At 57.5% G+C, this 20909-nt stretch overlaps 1 protein-coding gene across 4 annotated transcripts in view; it reads left to right on the forward strand.

Moving 5' to 3' along the window:
* CUEDC1 (CUE domain containing 1) overlaps window positions 1-20909 on the forward strand; it is a 76037-nt gene that overhangs the window by 38577 nt on the left and 16551 nt on the right. For 3 of the 4 annotated variants that reach the window (XM_045587333.1, XM_036454291.2, XM_036454290.2), the window contains exon 2: window positions 17964-18672. In XM_045587333.1, the coding sequence (XP_045443289.1) occupies window positions 18286-18672 (387 nt within the window). In that variant the 5' untranslated portion in view covers window positions 17964-18285. The remainder of the gene's footprint in view (window positions 1-17963; window positions 18673-20909) is intronic. The other variant, XM_036454292.2, reaches the window with a different exon arrangement.

The following is a 20909-nucleotide window of genomic DNA, read 5'->3' on the forward strand; positions in this document are numbered from 1 at the left end:
GGTCCGTGCTCCTGGAGCCTGTGTACATTTCAGGCTCCTCTGCCCGGCATTGACAGGTCTTCCCCGCCCGCCCTGCTCCTTGCAGCTTCGTCCTTTTGCTGTTGCAAAGTGGCATTTTTGCTCTTTGTTTTTTATTGACATTAGTTTTTTTTTTGTTTTGTTTTTTTTTACTGGCATTAACGTTCTTTGTTGTCACCTTCTATTCTTCCAAAGGGCATCTCCGTCATCTCATTCTTTGGCTTTGCTACTTTTATTATTATTATTTTTTTAATATTTTTTATTGATTTCAGAGAGAGGAAGGGAGAGGGAGAGAGAGAGATTAGAAACTTCAATGATGAGGGAGAACCATCCATCAGCTGCCTCCTGCACGTTCCACACTGGGGATCCAGCCTGCAACCCCAGGCATGTGTCCCGACCTGGAATCGAACTGTGACCTCCTGGTTTATAGGTCAGAGCTCTACCACTGAGCCATGCCGGCTGGGCTGGCGTTATGGCTTTTAAAAAAGATATTAGATAGTGAAACTGGGGCACCGAGAAGTAAGAGTTGCCCGAGGCTTCGGAAAAGCCACGGTCCCCTCAGCTTGGTCACACTGTCCTGCAGAGGCCTCCGTGCCCAGAGCCCCACATGTCTGAGGAAATGGGGCAGGCTCTGCTTCTCTCGCTTGTCATTAAGAGCCCGTGTCTTCTTGTCTGCCTCCAGGGGGTCCAGGCCTGCACAGTCACAACCATTTTCCCGCTGCTCTGCCTTCTTGCCTGGACGTCTGTTCTCCTAACAGCATCTGCCCCTAAATCGAATCCCCGAGTTCAGGGTGGCTTCGCCGGGGAACAACGAAGCCTGGGACAGGCGGCCAAGTCTTCACTGTGGCTACGAGGGTGTGACCACAGCTGTGTGTGCCTGCTGGCGGGCACCCGCACCTGCCGCTCGGCCAAGGTTGTGTGTGTGTGTGTAGCGGTCTCTGGGGCCGGCGTGAGGGTGGCGTTTGGCTGCTTCCGTTGTCATTCGTCCTGAGTCCCTGGGAAGAAAAGAGGTTTTTGTCGTGTGCATTCTGACATACAGTCGGTGCTCACTAAGTGTTTTGTAATTGACAGTGAATGAATGCGTGAATAATTAATTACAAGTCTGTGTGATGTCACGGGGCGGGGGGGGCCATGGGGAAGTTGTGAATGAAAGAGATTCAGTCCACCGAGGACACGCAGAACACCGCCCGGATAATGTGGGATCACTGGCGTGTGCCTCTGCCTTTAAGAACTGATGTGATGGAGGGAGACAGCGAATGATGAAGTGCCACATGGGCCACTAAGTGCTCTCTCTCCTCGCTCAGATCACCAGACCACTTCAAGCGCTCCAGATGGTCTGGAGGAGCAGAGAGGGATCAATACTGGCTGGAGTTTCCAGAGGCTGCCTGGTGGAAAGGGGGAACTCAGGCTAGGTCTGAAAGCTGGATAGGGCTTGTTTATGAGGATGGTGTGGTCCCTGACCCCCTTTTTCTTCCCCCCCACTTATGCACTGACCCCCCCCCCCCAACATACACATACCCCTGCCCCCCTGCCTCAGCTGCCCTTTCCCCCTGACCCCTTCCCATGGCTCTGGAGAAGCCCAAGGAGGCAGTGCCGGGGCCATCATGGGGCACCCAAGAATGGGGACAGTGGATGAGTCTGACAATGCCAAGCACCCCCCTTTTTCCTGGGAAAGCAAATTGGAGGATCTTGGGAAATCAAGGCATGTTGAAACCAGAACCTGGGCTCCTGGCTGGACTTCTGCGGCTCTGGCTGGGGAGCCGGGGGTCACAGAGCCCGGCCGAGGCTTTGATCTCGGTGAAGAGGGCCCCGCGCTCTCCCTCGCTGCCCCCAGGAGGTCTTTGCACGTCCCCACGCTTCCTCTGTTGGAGGTCAGTTGTCCGCAGTCCATGGTCTCCCCCAAATAGTTGCAATGAAGCCCTCCCGTCTTCACTGTGCCGAGGAGGAGGGCTTCCTTGTGGGTCCTAGAAGAACGCCGTTGGATAGCGTTTCCCGCGACGCGAGAAATGTGCTGTTCGCTGCGATGGCCGTTAGCCTCAGCAGCTACGGAGCACTCCAAACGTGGTGATGCGACGGAGGACCGGAATTTTAAATTTTATTTTGTTTTAACGGATTAAAATGTAAATTTATATTGCCACACGGGACTTGTGGCTACCTTATTGGACAGTACGGTTCTAAGAGTGGGTCTCTGCCAAGACCGTGAGTGGCTGAGTCGAGATGTTCTGTTCTCCTTTCCGCACGCACACGCACGCACACACACACACACACTGCACATCCCCTGCAGCCCCGGATACAAGGCCCTTTCACAACAGAGGCGCTGTTTACACATCCTTATCTCGAGGGAGGCGGAGCTCCTCTGACCACAGAGGCGCCCCAGGCACAGCGCTCCTGTCCCTGCACAATGGGAGGCGAGCGGGCTCAGACCTCGGGAAGCCATGCACCTGCGAAGTCTGGATTCACCTGTCACAGCCGCCAGGCCTGGCGTCCCACCTGGCACGCTCCTCTCTTTGCCTTTCCCCGTCGGGAAGAAAGAGTCTGGTATCGACTGATGCCCGGTGGCTGGTGGGCAGGCACGCCTGTGTGAGAGGCCCAGGCAGCGGGGAGGCCAGCCCACGCTGGCAGGGTTGACCTTATTTCCTATTGTGGATGGAAATGCTTGGCCTTTGGTCAGAGGGGCTTCACCTTCTGCGAGAAGTGGAGGCAGGGGCAGCTTTTGGTTCCCTTTTACACAGATATATTTCTTTTTAGAGCAAGGCGGGAGGTGGGGCTGAAAGTACACTAAGGTATTTACCAGATGGATGGGGCCTCCTGCCCTCCCCACCCCCACATTCCCATTGCCCAGCACCTGGGAGGGCTCTGGGATGTGTGCTGAATGATTGATGAATGAGTGAGATTTCTGCCTGCCAGCGCACCCTTTAAGACAGACCTCTGCTTATTCCCCTTCTCTCTCTCTCTCTCCCTCTCCCCCCCCCTCTCTCTCTCTCTCTCTCTCTCTCTCTCTCTCTCTCTCCCCGTCACCCTCTCTGATCCTATTCCCCTGAAGTATAGACACGCCATCTCCCCATCTCTTGCCCCTTTGGGAAGAAAGAAGCTGGTGTGGATGTCTGCATGCTCCATTTTCTGGCACGCTAACCTTTCCTCATGTATCATAGCCCAGCTATTCCAAAGGCCCCAGACGGTGGCCCTGCACCACCGTCTCCCCCAGCCTCGTGGCCTGTGTGACTCTGCAGGCCATGTGCACCGTCCTCAGCAACAGGGCTGTCATTGTCCCGGGCCCACGCCCGCAGATGGGACAGAGCTCCTCTGTGCAGGCAGGATTTCCTGTGTGCCGGCTGCCGGCTCTCTGAACAGGCCGAGCAATGCCCCCTTCTGCCCGGGGAGTCACAGTCTCTTCTGCAACCCGGTGCCTCATCCTGCCTGATTTCTCTTTACGTATTTTTATTGTGGTAAAATAGACATAACCAAAAAATTTACCATTTTAACCAAGTGGCAATTCAGTGGCCTTGTATATTCATAATGTCGTCACCACTCTCCATTGCTAGAACCTCTTCATCATCCCAAGCAGAAATCTGTGCCCATTAACCAATCATTCTCCACCCCTGGCCCCCTCAGGCCCTGGTCACTTCTATTCTAATGTCTGTCTCTAGGAATTTGCCTACTTTGGGTACTTCATAAAAGTGGAATCATACAGTATATAATTTAATACGCTTTCAAGGCCCTTCTATGGTAATGCCAGAATTTCATTCCTTTTTATGGTGGGATAAGATTCTATTGCCTGTGTAGGCCACGTTTTGACCGACACGTGTGCTATTGTGAATAATGTTGCGATGGTCATGGGTGTCCAGATATCTGTGTGAATCTCTGCTTTCGGTTCTGTCGGGTATATACTTAGGAGTGGAATTGCCAGGTCATAGGGTAATTCTAGGTTTCGCTTTTTGAGGAACCGCCCAGCTGTTTTCCACAGCAGCTGTCCCATTTTACATTCCCACCAGAAATACACCCTTTTACAAAATTCTTAATTTTAAGCTGCAGAAATAATGCAGGCTGTTGTAAAAACTTCAAAGGATGCAGAGGTTTTTACCAGATGGATGGGTCCTCCTTATCCTCTTATCCAGTCATCTAAGGAGGAGGTTTGCGTGAAGTGAACGGCACGCAACCCTTTCTCCTTGGTTAACTGCCCCTTGTTGTGTGTTGTGCTTCCATTCAGACATCTTTGTCTTCCTGTGCATATCCAAATATACAAGGAATGCTTAAGCATGTGCATGTGGCTCTGCGACTTGGTGGTTCGTGTCCTTCAAGGTGTTGGCTGCGCACCTTTCCACGTAGAGGATGTACCCAGTGTTATGTATCGGTCACTGGCATTGAGAGACAGGAAGGAGCGGGCCTTTGTGTTGCTGGCACCAGCGCTGTGCACTCCTGGCTGTGCACACGTGGGCCGCCGGTTCCCCAGTTCACAGCCTCTTTGGGGAATGTGAGCTGAGCTTGGCAATGGGAGGTGGGGGCATGCAGCCTGGAACCTCCTTCCCTACCAGTCTCAGCTTTTCCCAAGTTGTGCTCCCAGCTGAACTCAGCCAAGCTGTGAGCTTCTTTGTGAAGGTGGGCCACCCACCCGGCCTGAGCTCGCAGGCAGCCTGGCCAGGCACGCCCTGCCCTCTGGGAGCCAGCCTCCTCGGAAGTAATTTAGAGCGGAGTGGAGAGGAGAGGGGTGGAGAGAGAGAGAGAGGGCGCGAGAGAAAGAGAGAGGAGGGGGAAGGAGGCAGCTCTGAAAGCAGGCTGGGCTCCCGTCCAGGGTTTCTCGTTTTCTCTATGAGGCTGTGAAAAGGTGCTCAGAAAGACCCGCTCAGTCCTGTCAGAAGGCCGTCGTTCAGGCCTGTCTCTCGCCAGCGCTTCTCCGCAGAGCCCGGGGCAGCTGGTGGGAGAGCACAAAGAGGCCTGGAAAACCCATAAACTGCAGAATCAGCCCCTGCATCCTGGCCACCTGACTCTGTTTATTGCTTCCTGTCCCCGAAAGCCCTTTGCAAACAGAGAGGCTTTGAGGGGGGTGAGCGGGACCTGTGGGTGGCCTGCCCCTGCCAGGCAGAGATCCCACAGCACAGAGGGGAGGGCTGCTCCCCTAAACAGGCCGCCCCTTACCGCGGAGCTGGGGGACGGTGGGCAGGCAGGGTCTGAGAGTGTGAGAAGGACCCCCCCCCCCCAAAAAAAAAGAGGGCAATGCACCAGTCCTCCAGAGAGCTGCTTACTTTGTAAATGACAAAGGACAAGAGTCCCGTTTCTTCCAGTTTCTCCTCAAGAGACGGGAGGTTACTCTCTAATGAGGTGCAGGAGGGGAGCAGAGGGAACCCTCAGCCTCTAACTGACCCCTGAGAGGTGGGGAGGGGAGCAGGACCCAGTCCCTGGGACCCAAAGGCCTGGGGGGCTTCCTTAAAGCCTGTTTAATTCTTACCATTTGTATTGCATTTAAAAAAATTTTTTTTAATTGATTTTCCACAGAGAGGGAGGAAGAGAGAGAGAGAGAGAGACCTAGAAACGTCGATGAGAGAGAACCATCGACCAGCTGCCTCCTGCACACCCCCTGCCGGGGATGTGCCCACAACCAAGGTACATGCCCTTGGCCGGAATCGAACCCGGGACCTTTCAGTCCACAGACCGACGCTCTATCCACTGAGCCAAACCGGTTTCGGCTGTATTGCATTTTTTAGAACAGGTTTTCCCCCTAAGAACCTGGCCTTGGGCATAGACTTTTGGGGATAGGGGTGCCTGTGGGGGTTGTTCTCTGTTCTTGCCCTGCATCTGGGAGACTGTGGGGGATACACAACACCTGCGTGCTTGGAAGAGGGGAGCCATCTTTTGAGAGGCTGGGAGGGGGGGCGTGCAGGAAGGCAGTCTTCCCAGAGCTGGGGTTGCCCCTCCCAGCTGGATGTGGGGGTTGTTTTTCATCTCTGGGACCTGGAGTTCCCATCAGGATTGTGGGACAGGAGCCTGAGTTCCCACTCTCCCTCCGCGGCCTTTGTGCTTCCTCCCGCTGCTTGGCTTCCCTGCCTGGGAGCGTACGGGCCACAGAGCCTCTCTGCTGGGGAAAGCACTGGAGCTGGGTGGCCTGCCCTCTCTCTGCCCCTGGACCCGCCGGGGGCGAGGGCCGTGGGTTTGCCGGTGCTTCCCCTCGGGCCGTTGAAGCTCGTTTCCACGTGGGACCCGTGTGTGTGTCTGAGCCTGTGCCTCTGGTTGTGCAATTCCGCGCCGGCCCCACCCTCCCCGCTCCTTCCTGAAAGTGAAACGCTACAGTCCTTGCCCAAGAACAAAGGCCCCGAGCTCAGGCCTGCGTGTTAATGATTTTCAAGTGAGGCCACTTCCTCCTGCCGGGCCTTGACTCACCCGGGCCGCTGCGGTTGTGGTTGGGATGGAAACACAACTTGACCAGAGCCCAGACTGCCCCCAGGAGGCCCTGCTGGGGAGCGAGTGGGGGCCTGGGAGGCTGTGGTGCTGGGGAGGCACGTGGCGGGACGGGCCGGCCCGGCTCTGAGCCCGGTGCACCCACTTTTCCCATCTCCCTGCTGCGGGGCCTACTCCACACCGCCCCTTCTCTCCCGTCCCGGCTGCCTGGAGGTGGGACCATTGCCAGGCTGACCTCCGGGAGCCTCGGTTTCTCTCTTTGCCCCATGCAGAGGCTCACCGCTGTTACGTGGGGTGACAGTGCGGTGAGTGGTTGGGAGTGTGGGCTCCGGGGTAGAATCCTGACCTCACCACTTCCTGGCTGTCAGGCCTCAGGCGAGCTAAGGCCTCTGTGCCTCCATTCCTCGCTGCAAAGTAGCACTTCTTACCTCAAAGTTGTGCTGGGAGGGTTCCCCGGAGGCAACGTGCCTTGTGTAATACCAGGGTGAGTGCCCTGCTCCGGGGCACACGCCCAGCCTTGAGCCTGGCTGAGTGGAAAGGGCCTGTGGACACGTCCCCAGCACTGGTAACTGCTCAACACGATCGTCTGGGGCGAGTACACTCGCCGAGAGTGAGAGGAGGATCTGTTTCGGGATTCTTACATGACTGGGATCGGCAGGCCCTGGGTACAGGCCACAGATGTTTCCCACCGTCTGTCCTTCCCCTTCGATTCGTTCGTGCACGCCCATGCGCACACAGGTTCGCCACCCACCAAGGTGGCGCGAGTCGGAATTCACCCCCTGTCCGTGGACTGTGGGTCTGATAACCCCACATTCCACGCTCAAGGATTCATAGACCTTGAGGGGCGAGTGAGTCATATGTTTGCCACTAGCAAGCAATGCCTGAGCGCTCGCTGGACTCCTGTGTTAACGGTGCTATCCAGGGGCCAAGGAAAGGAGGGGCGTCTGGCTGTGTTGGGAAGAGCCCAGCAGCTGCTGAACGCCTCCCGTACCCTCGCCTCCTGCCCCTTCCCTCTGGACAGCCTGGTGACCCGTGTGCAGGCCGGAGCCATTGGGGCAGCACCCTCTATCGGACCTGCTCCTCGCGCCCATTCTGTGATGAAGGAAGGGACGGGGTCCCCCACATCCCAGGCCGCTGCTTCCCTGGGATGGACAGAGCTGGGCGAGTGCGGGCTTGTAGGGCGACTTGGCAGTGTCTTTGTTTGATGGCTGTTGACTAAGCTCAGGTGTGGGATCCAATGTTTACAGAATCTGGCCGGCTCAGTCTGGAATGAAGAAAATAGGTATTCATGGGGCCCAGGGGAAAGGGAGGGGGAGGGTAAGTGTCGTGGATAATCCAAAAGGCATTTGTTTAGGGCCCGGAGCCAGAGACAAGGTGTTTTTGGTGGTCTCCCTAAATCAATTAGGAACTCCTTTTATTGTGAATCTTCCGCGTGTCCTGGCTGCTCTGGGGACTGAACAGTCCATGGAACTCAGTTCGGACACCTATGGACCATCTGGGGACTTAGGCCGGGCCCAGGGGATGGCAGGGGTGAAAGGGGTCTTCGAGATCGTATCGTCCTCCCTGCCCATTTTTCAGATGGGAACCTGGACCTTCAGATAAAATGGCTTGCATAAGTTGGCTGGTTTGTGATGGAGCAATAATCAGAATCCAGGGCTCTGAACTCCATCGCTCTGTAAGGTCATGGTCCTCACACTTTCCGGGGCGTCAGAGTAACCTTAGGAGCTTGTCAGCATGCATATTCCTAGGCCACACCCCTGAGATCCCGATTGAATAGCGGGATGGAGAATGCGTGCTCTTAGCAGACCCCTCAGGGGAGCTGATGACGACGTCTCAGCACTCTGTGAGAGACAAGGCTCTCGTGCAAGGAGCAGTGGGGAAACAGGCCGGGGGGGGGGGGGGGGGAAGGATGGGGGCCGAGCAGCTTGGAAAGATGAGAGCAGGTGGGGTTCAGTCCAGGTTTTTTAAACACTTGCAAGGAGCTGCTGCGTCAGTTTGGACGTAGCGCGGTCCTGGGCAGCCTCTGGGCCGCACGTCACTCAGTGTTCCCTACCTGTCAGACGGCTCCGATAAAGATAGAAGGCGATAATCTGCAGCCTGGGTTACCCTGAGGATTAGCTGACATCACGCCCAGGAGCGCTGCGTTAATGGCAGGCTCTCTGATTACTCATAATTTCTGGAGGAAGGGGCGAGGGCGGGCTTCTGCTTCGAGACTTGGTAGAACGGGCTTCTGCCAAGGAGTTTGTTTCAGGAAAGGGGTCTTGGTTCCGTAGCTGAGGAAAGGGCACCGGGCCTTCCTGCCCCGGGGGGCGGGCGGGGGTGCAGTCTCCTCCCTCTGCCGAGGCGTCCTCAGGGTTTGTGCCCGGGACAGCCGTGTCTTTCTCCAACCCTGACCATCCTCCCGCCCCATGCAGGTCCTTGCGTCTCTGGGAGGTTTCAGGGATGGGAAAGGTCAGACTGAGCAGGGACTATTTCTCCCCATTTTCTAGAGGTGGAGACTGAGGCCGTCCGGAGGCAAAGAGGCAGGTTGTGGGACCCGGAGGAGCTCCTGCCTGCTCCCGCTGACTGTCGGGTGTTAGGGGTAGGCCTGCCAGCCTCAGCTGGCTTCCCTTCACTCCCTTCCCTTCCCCCTCTCCCAGGAGCTGGCCCTGCAGGCAAGCAGGAAGCCGGTGCCTTGGCTAAGGTGTCCCACTTCCCAGTTCTGGCCAGTTTTGCTGCGAGTCAGGTTGCCCTGACCTCGCCGTGGCTGTACCAGACGCTGTGAAAACCATCCTGGCCCTGCCGGCAGCAGAGAGAAGGGAGTGGCTTGCAGGGGGTGCTGTGGGGAGGGGGAGGGTGCTGGTAGTGCCCATCCGTGAGGGTTTAGGCTGCAAGTTTATTTTATTATTATTTTTTTTTTAAATATATTTTATTGATTTTGTACAGAGAGGAAGGGAGAGAGATAGAGAGTTAGAAACATTGATGAGAGAGAGTCATCAATCAGCTGCCTCTTGCACACCCCCTACTGGGGATATGCCCGCGACCAAGGTACATGCCCTTGGCCGGAATCGAACCCGGGACCTTTCAGTCCCCAAGCCGACGCTCTATCCATTGAGCCAAACCGGTCCCTAGGCTGCAAGTTTAAAAACACAGCGTCAGGGTTGGGTGCGGGGAGAGGTGGGCTGGGTGGGAGAGTTCGGGGGAAATCGAACGCAGGGGTCTGAGCCCTGTGGCTGCGGGCCTGAGAGGAGCCTGTGGCACTGGGAGGGTGTGAAACGTGTGAGTGAGCTGGTACTCGGGCACACCCAGACACATGAGCTGGCTTGGAGTGTGCTAGTGTGTGTGCCAGCGCAGGGAGAGAGCACTGGCCAGGGAGTTTCGAGATCAGGGTTCAGATCCCCGCTGAGTTCTCTGACCTTTGGCAACAGGCACCAGAGGAAGTGAGAACATGAGGTTTCTTCCTAGCCGTGGCCTCTGCAGAGGGCATGTGTGGGCACGTAGGTATGTGGAGGCGAGGCCCTGGGGACGAGGGAGGGCTCCGAGGGATGCGGGGGAGGAGGCCTGGCAGCTGCCTCTGGGGACTGCTACACAGGCCGAGAAGGGGCGGAGGCGAGGAGGAGGGAGCAGCCTGCGGTTGGAGGGAGAAGCTGGCCCGGTAAGTGGCTCCAAACAATCTCATCTGCTGTCTCCCTGGGGTGGAATTTTCTGATGATGTCCACCGAGGGGGGCCGCGGCCCTCCCAGCCACAGCTGCCGCCTGCACTTTTGAAACTCAGGGCCAGCCGCCCCTCTGCTCCCAGCCCTGGGCTTGCATTCCTCAGCGGCCACAGGCAGCACTCCTGAGGAGGCCCCTCTGCCTGGGGCCAGGCTCCTGTGCCTCGTCCAGGGGGCCTCTCGCCTAAGACACCCCTCATCCTGCAGCCCAGCAGGCGTGGGAGGCCTGGGCAACCTAGGGCCTGTGGGGGGTCCCAGTCACTTCTCTTTCCCCAGGAAGTTTCTCTGGGGGCAGAGTCAGGCAGGCGTGGGGGGGACCAGCTCCCTGCTCCACTCAGGAGTCTCAGAGCCCCCAACCTGAGGTCCCGGAGGCCCCTGAGGGAGGGCCTTTGTGTGCACATGCTCCCCTTTAGGTCTGGAGGGCAGGTCATAATCGAAGGTGACCAGAAGTCCTGCTTTTGGCGGGACCGTCCCGATTTTTAACAATTTGTCCCGCGTCCCGCGGTGTTTTTAAAAATTCCCGATTTTGTGATTTAAAAAAAATCGGGACTTTTTTAAAAAATGCCGCGGGACGCGGGACAAATTGTTAAAAATTGGGACTGTCCCTCCAAAAGCAGAATGTCTGGTCACCTTATCATAATCCCAGGCCTAACTCCTCCACTCAGCCCCTGAGAACCAGGTGCCTTAGGGCTTGCATCCAGGTGGGGCCTACAAGACGTGTGCCCATCGCATGAATTCCCCGCAGGAGCCCATCCCGGGAGGGGCAGGGATTCCGTTCTTCAGAGGAGGAAACTCGCTCCTGGAAGTCCACTCCCTCTCCACCATGGACGGGGGGGGGGGGGGGGGGGGGGGGGGGTAAGGGTGAACGCTGAGCTCGGGCCCCACCTGAACTGCTGTGCTCTGTGGCCTCTTACCTCCCAACTCAGCCCCAGGAAAACCAACCCCTCCACAAGGCGCTCCCTGGCCAGCCCCGGCCCTGCTCTGCCCCAGTGGGCCCTCCGTCGGGGGCTGGGGCCCAGCCATCCGCTTGCCCACTGGCCTTGCTCTCCCTGGTAAGGCCACCGGGAAGTGGCGGGTCTCTGGCCACAAGGGATGAAGTGCAGCAAGAGGAGGGGGTGCACCAGACCACGCAGGCCCACCTGTGGAGGGGCCCTCACCCTCACTGCCTGGAGGAGAGGCCCGGGGAGGGGCAGCTGGCTCCTCTTTCCTGGGGGCTGGACCCGGGCCAGTATGAGCTCATGCCTGGCGCCAGCCCCGCGTCACCGCCATGCACCTGAGCGGCCAGTGGCTCCCTTCTCCCAGTTTGGGCCATTGCACTGCGTCCCACGCACACACTGAGGCCAGACCTCGGGCTCCCAGGTAGGGCAGTGAGGTCTGATCTCCTTGCAGGCGCCTGGGGTGAGCGTCTTGGCTGAGGGGGTGATGTTTGTTGGTGGAGAGAGGGATTGTTATGACAGGAGTCCCACCCATCTTAAGTAGAGGTAGAAAAGAATTGGTTGCCAGGGCAACTTGATAACTTGGGTGGGAAAAAGGTTTTTGTAAGGAAGCTGCCAGGGTTCTTGCCTTCCTGGCGAGGCTTTGCCTGCACACGCCACCCCGTGCCCCCAGCCTCTGTGCCACCGTGCGAGGAGGACTTCGGGTCCCAGCTGCTGAGTTGTTGCTGTGAGCCCAGCTCTGGGCTCAGCTCCAGGGAATACGGACGGGAGGGCAAGCCCAGGGATTAAGACTCTGGAATCCGACTGTCTCGGCTCAAATGCCAGCGTGGCCATTTAGCTGCGTGGCCTTACACAAGTGACTTGACTCTGTGCCTCCTGTTTCTGTCTGTAAAGTGGAACTAGCAGTGGTACTGCACACCTCCTGGGGCGGCAGAGTGGATGCAAAGCGTTAACATGCATAGCGCGCTTGGACTAGTGGCTGGCGTGCCAGGAAGCAGGGCTGGTGCTCTGTGATCATTATTGCTGTTCTTGCCATTAGCTACCACGGTGAGCCGGACAGATGCCACGTAGCTGTGCCTGAGGAGCTTCGTCTTACATCTTTTGAACGGGAAGGCAGACTTCGCTTCTTGATTGTGCCTCTTCTGGCAGCCACGCCTCCTAGTTGGGCCTCAGGAGCAGACATGAATGAGGGTGTCCTGAGGACTGAGGCAGCGGGGAAGGACCTTGGTACCTTCATTTGACACCTCGTGTCCTCGTCCTTGTCTGACAACCCCCCATGGCTACAGACTTGGCCATGGGAGTTGGGGTGAGAGAGAGAAAAAAAATTAAGAGAAGTGTCTTCTCTCCTGCTTCCCCTTTAAAAAAAAAAAAATTCTACAGATTTTAATCTTCCTCAGGGGGGGAAGATTTTTTTTTCCCTGCTCTGCCCTTAGATTAGACTAAAGGATGGGGAGTGGTCCAGAGAGGTAGATGGCTCACCCAAGATCACACAGCAGGGCATGGAAGAGCTGAGTCTGTCTCTCCCTGTCTTCCTCCTCCTCCTCCTCTCAGGTCCACCCAGGCCTCCTTTCCCCAATGGCTATGCCCAAGGGTCCTGTCTGCCCTCCCCGACTCCCGCCCCCCACCCCAGAGGTGGGCACCGTGTGGCCGCCCAGGAGCTCCAGGCACCTAGGGAAGGAGGCTGGTTCTGCTGCCGCCTCAGCAGCTGTGGCCGTTCGAGTTTCCATTAAGCCATTTCCGAGCCTCGGGCAGGAGCAGGAGGCTCGGCATTTAAAGGTCACCCGGCTTTTGAAGCTGCAGCGACATTAATAGCTCGGGAAGAAAACAAGCCTGTGCAGGGGCAGGAGGACAAGACGCCTCTGTCAGGGCTGCGCCCTGCTCCTCCCGCTGGAAGCTCACACGCATACCCACAAACACACACACACACACACACACACACACACACACACATGCGCTCACACACACACACACACCCTGAGAGCCTCCCTGTCTCCTGTCCCACTCTCCCTTCATGTCTCCCCCTTTTGGGGCCTCTCCAGCTCAGAGGCCAAGAAGCTGGGCAGACTGTCCCACGCCCCACCCCCACCCCCTCTGAGGTGACAATTGGACAGGGATGCAGCTGGCCCGGCCCAGCAGCCTCTCCATTAACACTGCCATTACCCACTTGAGGTTTCTCCAGAACTCAGCCACGGTTACACAAGCATCCCAGGGGTCACATGACCTCAATCCGGCCCTGCCGGCTTTTGCGGCCTGGATTCCTGATGGGCCAAAGTTAGCCCCGGCCGACTCTTCTCGTCCGGGAAATGAAAGGGCTGGCAAGCAGGTTGTGTCTTGCGTGCCAGTTCTAATTGCTTGGTAGCGGCCTGCCCAGTGTGCTTTGTTTAAAAAAAAAAAAAAAAGAAAAGAAAAAAAAAAGAAAGAAATTAGCAGTTCTCAGGACAATAACACTTGGATGGATTAGTGATGTCTGCCGGGGACACAGGAAACTAACTGGTGGCATGTGTACCTCCTAAGTCCCACCTTGGGGAATACATTATTCTGAAGCTCTCAGATGTGGGATTCTAAGCTCCCTGGGGCGGTTGGGTGGTTCCTTTTCCTTTCAGTCAGTCCAAGGGTGGGGGCGGGGCAGATTCTTGGGTTCTGAGAGAGAAGCCGCTCTGCTCGCCTTGGCCTGAGCCCTGGGACACCACCTAGTGGCCAGGCGTGGTGGCACCGGGGCTGGGCCCGGATGGATCTTGGACCAGATACAGCGCGTCCCTCTCCAGGCTGTGATCAAAGCAGTCACAGATGGATCACCCGATCCTATCTGTCCCTTGCCCCTATCCCTGGGGGGTTTTCAGAGAGGGAGGCCAGGGGTGTGTAGGGACAGAGCTGGCCTGGGGCAGTCCCACCCACTTTCAGAAGAGAAAGGGTTGGGCAGGGAAGTGCTGTCAATGGAGACCCCTGGCCTTCCAGGCCCCCCCTCTTGTGACCCCCCCCCCTAAACTTTCAGAGTGCTGGTCCTTAGGGCGGGGAGGGGGGGGCAGTGGAATGTCAAGTCAAACCTTGAAGGGAGTCGACTCCTGCCCCCTGGAGCCTACGCTGGGTTAGAGGAGGGACCAGCCTGACACCAGCCTGGCTGCCACCCTCAGGCTGGGCGACGATGGCTCATGGCACCTTAACCATGTCACTGGACTGCCTGGCTTCAGTGGCTTGGTCTGTGACCGGGAGGGAAGGGGAGGGGAAAGAGGGGAGATGGATAGTCTGGCATGCCCCTGTGTGAATGGTTTCTTGTGAGGACTGAAGGAGAACACACAGGGGAAAGGGCTTTGGAAGTGAAAAAGCCTCCACCCTCCATAACCATGAGCCCCAGGAGGAAGGGAAGGGAGGACGGTCTAGTTGTTGTGCTCCTGAGTCTCTCCTTCCCTTCTTGTCCACCAAGCAAATGCCCATGGGCAGGCAGGGCCAGGCACATCACTGGGGATGCCACAGTGAATAAAGCAATGACCTTGCCACTCACGGGGGAAGATGGTCAGTGACACTTAAGTAGGAAATCTCTCCGGGGATCTGCTTCGAGGAGGGTGAAGGGTTAGGGAGCACTGGCAGATGGGGTAGGTAGTACGGACAAGGTGATGCTTGAGTGCGGGCCAGAGGGGAGGGAGGGACGCAGCCATGTAGATAGCTGTGAGAAGGATGTAGCAGACGGTGAGAAGAGAAAGTGCAGAGGCTCCTGGATGGGAGATGTTGGTGGCCAGAGTGAGGGAGGAGAAGGGAGGAAGTGAGGCTGTGTGTGTGTGTGTGTGTGTGTGTGTGTGTGTGTATGTATGGTTTGATGAGAAGTTGGAGAGGTGATGCAGGCATGTGCACACCCATGGGCCACGATAAGGCCCATTTGAGAACATGAGGACCCACTGGGCTTGAGGCAGAGGAATGACATGAGGGGAGGTAGGGAGACAGACCAGGGATGGTAGCAGTGAAGGTGCTGGGGGTGGGCTGGGGTGGGGTGGATGCTGGGATCGTTTTGAATACAGGGAACACCGAATTTGCTGCAGTTGGTGTGGAGTAGAAGAGAATGTGAGCACTCAAGTGTTTGGCCTGAGCCACGTGGAGTTGCCATTAACAGAGATGGAGAAGGTGAGGAGCAGCAGGCTGCGGTTGGGAGAAACCGCAAAGGCGGATGGCCTGTTAGGTTGGAGCTGCTGTTGGACATCCACATGGAGGCAGTGGGTGGGTGGGCAAGGGTCGAGTGAAGGGTGTGTTCCAGGAGACCACAGGGCGAGGGGATGTAGGGGCCAGTATCCAGCATGAGGATGGAATGGTAAAGCCGCGGACTGGATAAGATCACTCAGGGTGTGAGTGTAGTCCAGGAAAAGGGCTCAGGCCTGAGGTTGAGGCCACGCCAACCTGTCTCATTGGGTGCTGACTATGCTCCAGGCCCCTTATGAGTACTATCACAACACTCCTGCCCGGTGGGTATTATCCCTATTTTTGACATAATCTTATTAATCCTAGAATGGGACCCTCGGACTCTGGCTCCTGGGCTCTCCCGCGCCCCTCTGTGGACCCTCCCTGGCCTTCCAGGGGACTGTCTGGGATGATGCTGGGCAAGGTCAAGAGAACAACACTGGGGCAGCTTGCCTGCGTCTCTGGGCCAGGAGGGAGTGACTCAGGCCTTGGCTGTCTGCTCAGGCTTGGAGGGAAGGCTGGCCGTTTGCCACCCCCTGGCAGGCCTGGACTCCTTCACTGGGAAGTGAAAGGCCTGGCTCCCTGGGACCTGGGGGAGGACAGGTGTGTGATGTCTGCTTTCCGATCCCCAGGTCACCAACAGCGACGATTCAGGGCGTCTTCGAGTCAGCCTTCAAGGCGTCTAACGGGCTCAGCGGGTTTGGTTCGCTTCCTCCTTCAGAAGGCGGGCAGGGCTGTCTGTTGCCCTGCCCGTGCCCAGAAGCTGGGGTTCAGGGAGGTGAAGTGGTTTCCCCAAGGTCACAGAGCCAGCTTTGGGGCACATCCAGCAGACGCCCCTCCTGCCCTCCCGTCCCCACTTCCTTCTGGGTCACATTTCCTGCGCTGGAATGTCAGCTGGGCTGTGCCCAGTCCCTGAGCCCGGGGCACACATGGCTGCATTGCCGAGGCTCCTTGGCGCTCAGCCCTGCGAGTCTGACATGGCAGTTTTGGTTCTTAGGTAGCAGGTTCCTACTGTTGGCCCCTCCGTGTCCTGGCTGTGTGACTCTGCCCCTGCCACTGAACTTCTCTGAACTGGTTTCCACCGCTATCAAAAGGAGAGATGATAACATCTGTCTCTGGCGTTGCAATCTAGATGCACTGTGAAGCCAGGCTGGAGTGGCTCAGCGATTGAGCGTCGACCTCTCAACTAGGAGGTCACGGTTCACTTCCGATCAGGGCACATGTCTGATTGTGGGCTTGATCCCCAGTGTGGGGCATGCAGGAGGCAGCCGATCAATGATTTCTCTCTCATCATTTGATGCTTCTCTTTCTCTCCTCTTTGAAATCAATAAAAATACGTGTGTGTTTTTTTTAAAAAAAAAAAAAGATTAAATGTGAAAGTGCCTGGCACAGCTCATACACCTCAATCTGCCTTAATTCTCTTATGTGTTTTAAATTGCTTTTCATTTGAGCCGTGCTGGTTGCAAAGGCAGCTTGGGACAGATCGATGACTGTGACCCTGAGGGCCGTCCTTCTCTCTGCTCCCAGTCATGACAGCCACACCTCAGCCCGGCCTCAGACCGCACTGAGTGTAGTGAGAGGGGGCGGAGGACAGTCCTCTGAGAGACGGGGGCCTTCTGCCTGACCGGGTGCTAACGATAGGCAGCCTGGCTTGGGAGTCCCTGCAGAGTCCTGTGAAAATGGCATTTCTGTACATCAGCTCCTTCCCCCTGCATTTCCCAGGACCGTTTCTGAGCCCCTCTCTCCTCATGCGCAGAGCACCCTTTGATGGGAAAGTCCGGGCTTTGCCACGACTGGCTCTGCGTCCTTGGGCACCTCCCTCCTAGTCTTGGACCTCATCTCTCCATCTGAGTGATAGAGCAGGGTGTGGGGCTGGCTTAGAGTGGTCAGCCTTTTATATGGCATGGCACACACACACACACACACACACACAATACTTTTTCAAGGCTTTGCACCTGGGTTAACGGAAGAGGCTTCTTGACCTGTCGTGTCTCCAGCTGCCCAGGCCAGCTAGACATCCCCTGGCGCTCTGAGGACCAGTATCTCCTTCTAGAGGGAATTCCAGGGGTTGAAATGGAATAAATCCAAATATTGGGGAAGGATCCTTTAGAACCAGACGTCCCGCTTTTGGTGGGACAGTTTCGATTTTTAACAATTTGTCCCGTGTCCTGCGACGTTTTAAAAAAAGTCCAAAAGATTTAAAAGAATCTTTCCAAAAATCGGGACTTTTTTTTTTTTAAACGCCGCGGGACACGGGACAAATTGTTAAAAATCGGAACTGTCCCGCCAAAAGCGGGACGTCTGGTCACCTTACCTTAGAATACCCCGCCCCAGCTACTCTGGGTGGCAGCGTGGCCAGTGTGCGGACTGATCCTGCTTCTTCCTTAGCTTTCTGGGGCAGTGGCGGCAGCAGTCACAGAGCTAACCGTGCTGCAGGCACCGGGCTGAGGATTGCCTTATTGAATTCTCATTGAAGCCCCTCTACCTTCTCAGTGTCTATGCCTCAGCTTTCCCGTCTCCAAAATGGGGATACCAGCGCCTGCCTCAGTGGTGTCTTGAGTTGGGCCACACAGAATACAGGATGGTGCCGGGCGTAGAGTAAGCCCTTGCCCTCTAGGACAGCCCTCCCGTGTCAGTGAAGAGCTGGGGCAGCTGGAGAAAGCAGAAGGAAGCAGTTCTCCGGTGGGCGTGGCAGGGTCTCCCTAACCCCCTCGGCTATCAGTTAGTTGCATTCTGCCCTTGACTCTGCCTTCCTCCTTTCCAGGTGGGACGGTCCGTGGAGCCGGCCCAGGATGCTCTGGGGGTGTGGATGACCAGCTGTCGAGCCGCTTCCCACGGCCCAGGTCCGGATGCCGCCGCCCCACGAAGACCACTCCCCGAGGGCCACCGGTGGCTCCGTGCCCTAGCTTCCTGACACGGGGACCCCGCCCGTCCGGCCCCCACCTGGTGGCCCAGCGGCCGGGCAAGGCCAAGGCCAAGGCACGGGAGCAGCTCCCCGAGCCCGCCCAGCGCGCGAGACGGCGCAGGGACCTGGGGAGAAGGGCTTGGCGCCGGCGGGCAGCACCTTCGCCCAAAGGCTGGGCAAGATGACCAGCCTGTTCCGCCGGAGCAGCAGCGGCGGTGGCGGTGGCGGTGGAGGAGGAGGCGGAGGCGGAGGCGGAGGCGGAGGTGGCAGCGGCGGGGGCGGCTCCGCTGGGGCGCGTGGGGCCGGGGGCAGCGCCGCGCCCACCTCCCAGGAGCTCAACAACAGCCGGCCCGCCCGCCAGGTGCGCCGCCTGGAGTTCAACCAGGCCATGGACGACTTCAAGACCATGTTCCCCAACATGGACTACGACATCATCGAGTGCGTGCTGCGCGCCAACAGCGGCGCCGTGGACGCCACCATCGACCAGCTGCTGCAGATGAACCTGGAGGGCGGCCCCGGCGGCGGCGATGAGGACAGCTCGGACTCGGAGGACAGCATTCCCCCGGAGGTAGGGGCGCAGGGCCTGGTACTGCACCAGGAGCTCCAGCGCTGTTCGAACCTTAGGAGACTTGGGTTATACCCCTGCCGAGCAGCCTTAGTTTTTCCTAGGGAAACGGTGCCCAAGTCTGTCAGCGGCCTTGTTTGTTGGGCAGAAATCCTGCAGACATTCAACGAGCTCCGAGCACCTACTCAGTGGTATGTCAGGCATGGAACTAGACTAGGGGTCATCAGAATCAAGGAGCTTAAAAATGCAGACACCTAGGCCCCATCCAACACTGAGAATGCCAATCCAAGGCGGGAGCCCTCTAGTCTGTATTTTTTACCCCCAGGAAATTCTACTCTTGAACCTCTGGGTCTCCGCCTTGATCAGGTCTAAGATTCTGCCCTCATAGGGTTCACGGCCCAGGGGAAAACAGGGACAAGGATCAGGCAAGGGCAGCTCAGGGTGATGAGAGCTGTGGTGGGAGAAACAGAAGCAGGACGGGAGGATGGTTTCCCGGAGGAGGGGATGGCGAAGCTGAGCCCCAAAAGAAGAGTCAGGAAGGAGGGCAGAGGGAGCAGCTGGGACAAAAGCTCCGAGGTGAAACAGAGCATGAGTCGCTGGGGAACTGACAGCCGGGCCATCTGTCAGGATCCTTGAATGCGTGGAGACCAGGAGGTGAGGAGGCCTTACCTGGAGAAGGTGGGGCTGTCCCCCTAGAGCACGGGGACCCACGGAAGGGGGGTGACATCAGATGCGATGGAGGCAGTGGTGAGCGACAGATACCCAAACCCTTCTCTCCTCACTCTTCACACTTTGGACGGGGGAGATGCCACCAACCCACGTGCTGGGCATGGCCGGTCTCCCTGGCCCCTCCAAGAGCTCCGTGTACCTTTGGTCCCCCAGTCGCCACGAGACCTGCAGTGCTGGGTGCAGAACGGGCACAGAGTCTCTCAGAGAGAGCGTCTCTGCCAGCAGGGGCAGGTGGGACACGCAGCCACAGACCCAGCGGATGGGACTTAACACTGCTCTTCCTTGAGTCGCAGCCTGTGCCAGGCACCATCCTTGTGCTTTAGATGTCTCTTCTCTCCTAGTCTTCGCAGGCTTTGTGAGGGGGCGTTATCATTGCCCCCGTTTACAGCGAGAAAACCTAGACCCAGATATGGCCTCAGAGTCCAACTCAACACAGCCCTGCAGGCAGCGGCTATCCATCCCTCAGTCACCCTGCAGGGCCAAGCCCTCTAGCCCTGCCTCCCTCACGGCTGCTGCCGGGGCTTTCTCTCCCCAGGCAGAGGACAAGCTCTGTGGCAATGACATCTGGCTCATCCTCGTGTTTCCTCTCGCTCCGGGACAGTCCTGGCACAGAGCAGGCACTGAGGGAATGTTGTTGAGTGAGTAAATGGTGCTGCTGTCTGTACCCAGTTTTCTTTAGTCTCTTTTCCCCTGGAGGCCCCTCCTTTGACCTGCCTGGATTAGCAAGAAGAGGGAGGATTAGAAAATAGAGATTTTCTTTGTGCAAAAGAGGGGTGAGTGCATGTATGACTGCGAGTGTGTGTGTGTGTGTGTGCATGTGCACACGTGTTTACAGATACACCCTTTGAGCGTGAGCTGGAAGGAAGGTTCTGTGTGGACTCTGACCCTGTAATCTTGTTTGCTCTGACGGCCTGGCATGTGGGATGCTGTTTCCTCCTTTGTTCACGGCACTCAGCCCGGAGAGCCTCTGCACGGCTTCAGCGTCCCCTACAGAGGCCTGCACCGCGTGTGCTTCTGCTTTTCTAAGACCCGTGCTTTCTGGATTGGGCCCCTTCTCAGCACCCCTCCTGGGCTGTTTCCCCAACCCCCCACGTCTGGAGCTCGGCCGAGGGGCACCGGCCGGCGGGCCGTTCCTGAGCCAGCGGAAAGCGCTTCGGAAAATTTATGAGCAGCAGCTGGAATGACAATAACCGCTGACTGGAAAAAGCCCCCTCCCTGAGGGCTGAGGGATGGTGGGCTGGCCGGAGGGGGACCCTTGCCGCAGAGAAACATCTTCTGTCAGATGAATGGCCAGACCCTGACCCTTAGAGCACCTGGCAGGCATCCATCACCCACCCTGAATTCGGTCAGGAGGCCGCAGAGCCGAAAGCTTCCACACCTTCAGAGTCAGGAGAACAATCTCATTGTGGCTGGGAGGCTGGGGGAGGGAGGCCGGCGGGGCAGGGGGGGAAGGAGAGGGAGGGGGGGAACGGGGAGGAGGGTAATGGGGTAGGAACATGGCTGGGGTTACT

The sequence above is a fragment of the Pipistrellus kuhlii genome, unplaced genomic scaffold, assembly GCF_014108245.1.
Source record: "Pipistrellus kuhlii isolate mPipKuh1 unplaced genomic scaffold, mPipKuh1.p scaffold_m20_p_28, whole genome shotgun sequence".
Classification (NCBI taxonomy): Eukaryota; Metazoa; Chordata; class Mammalia; order Chiroptera; family Vespertilionidae; genus Pipistrellus; species Pipistrellus kuhlii.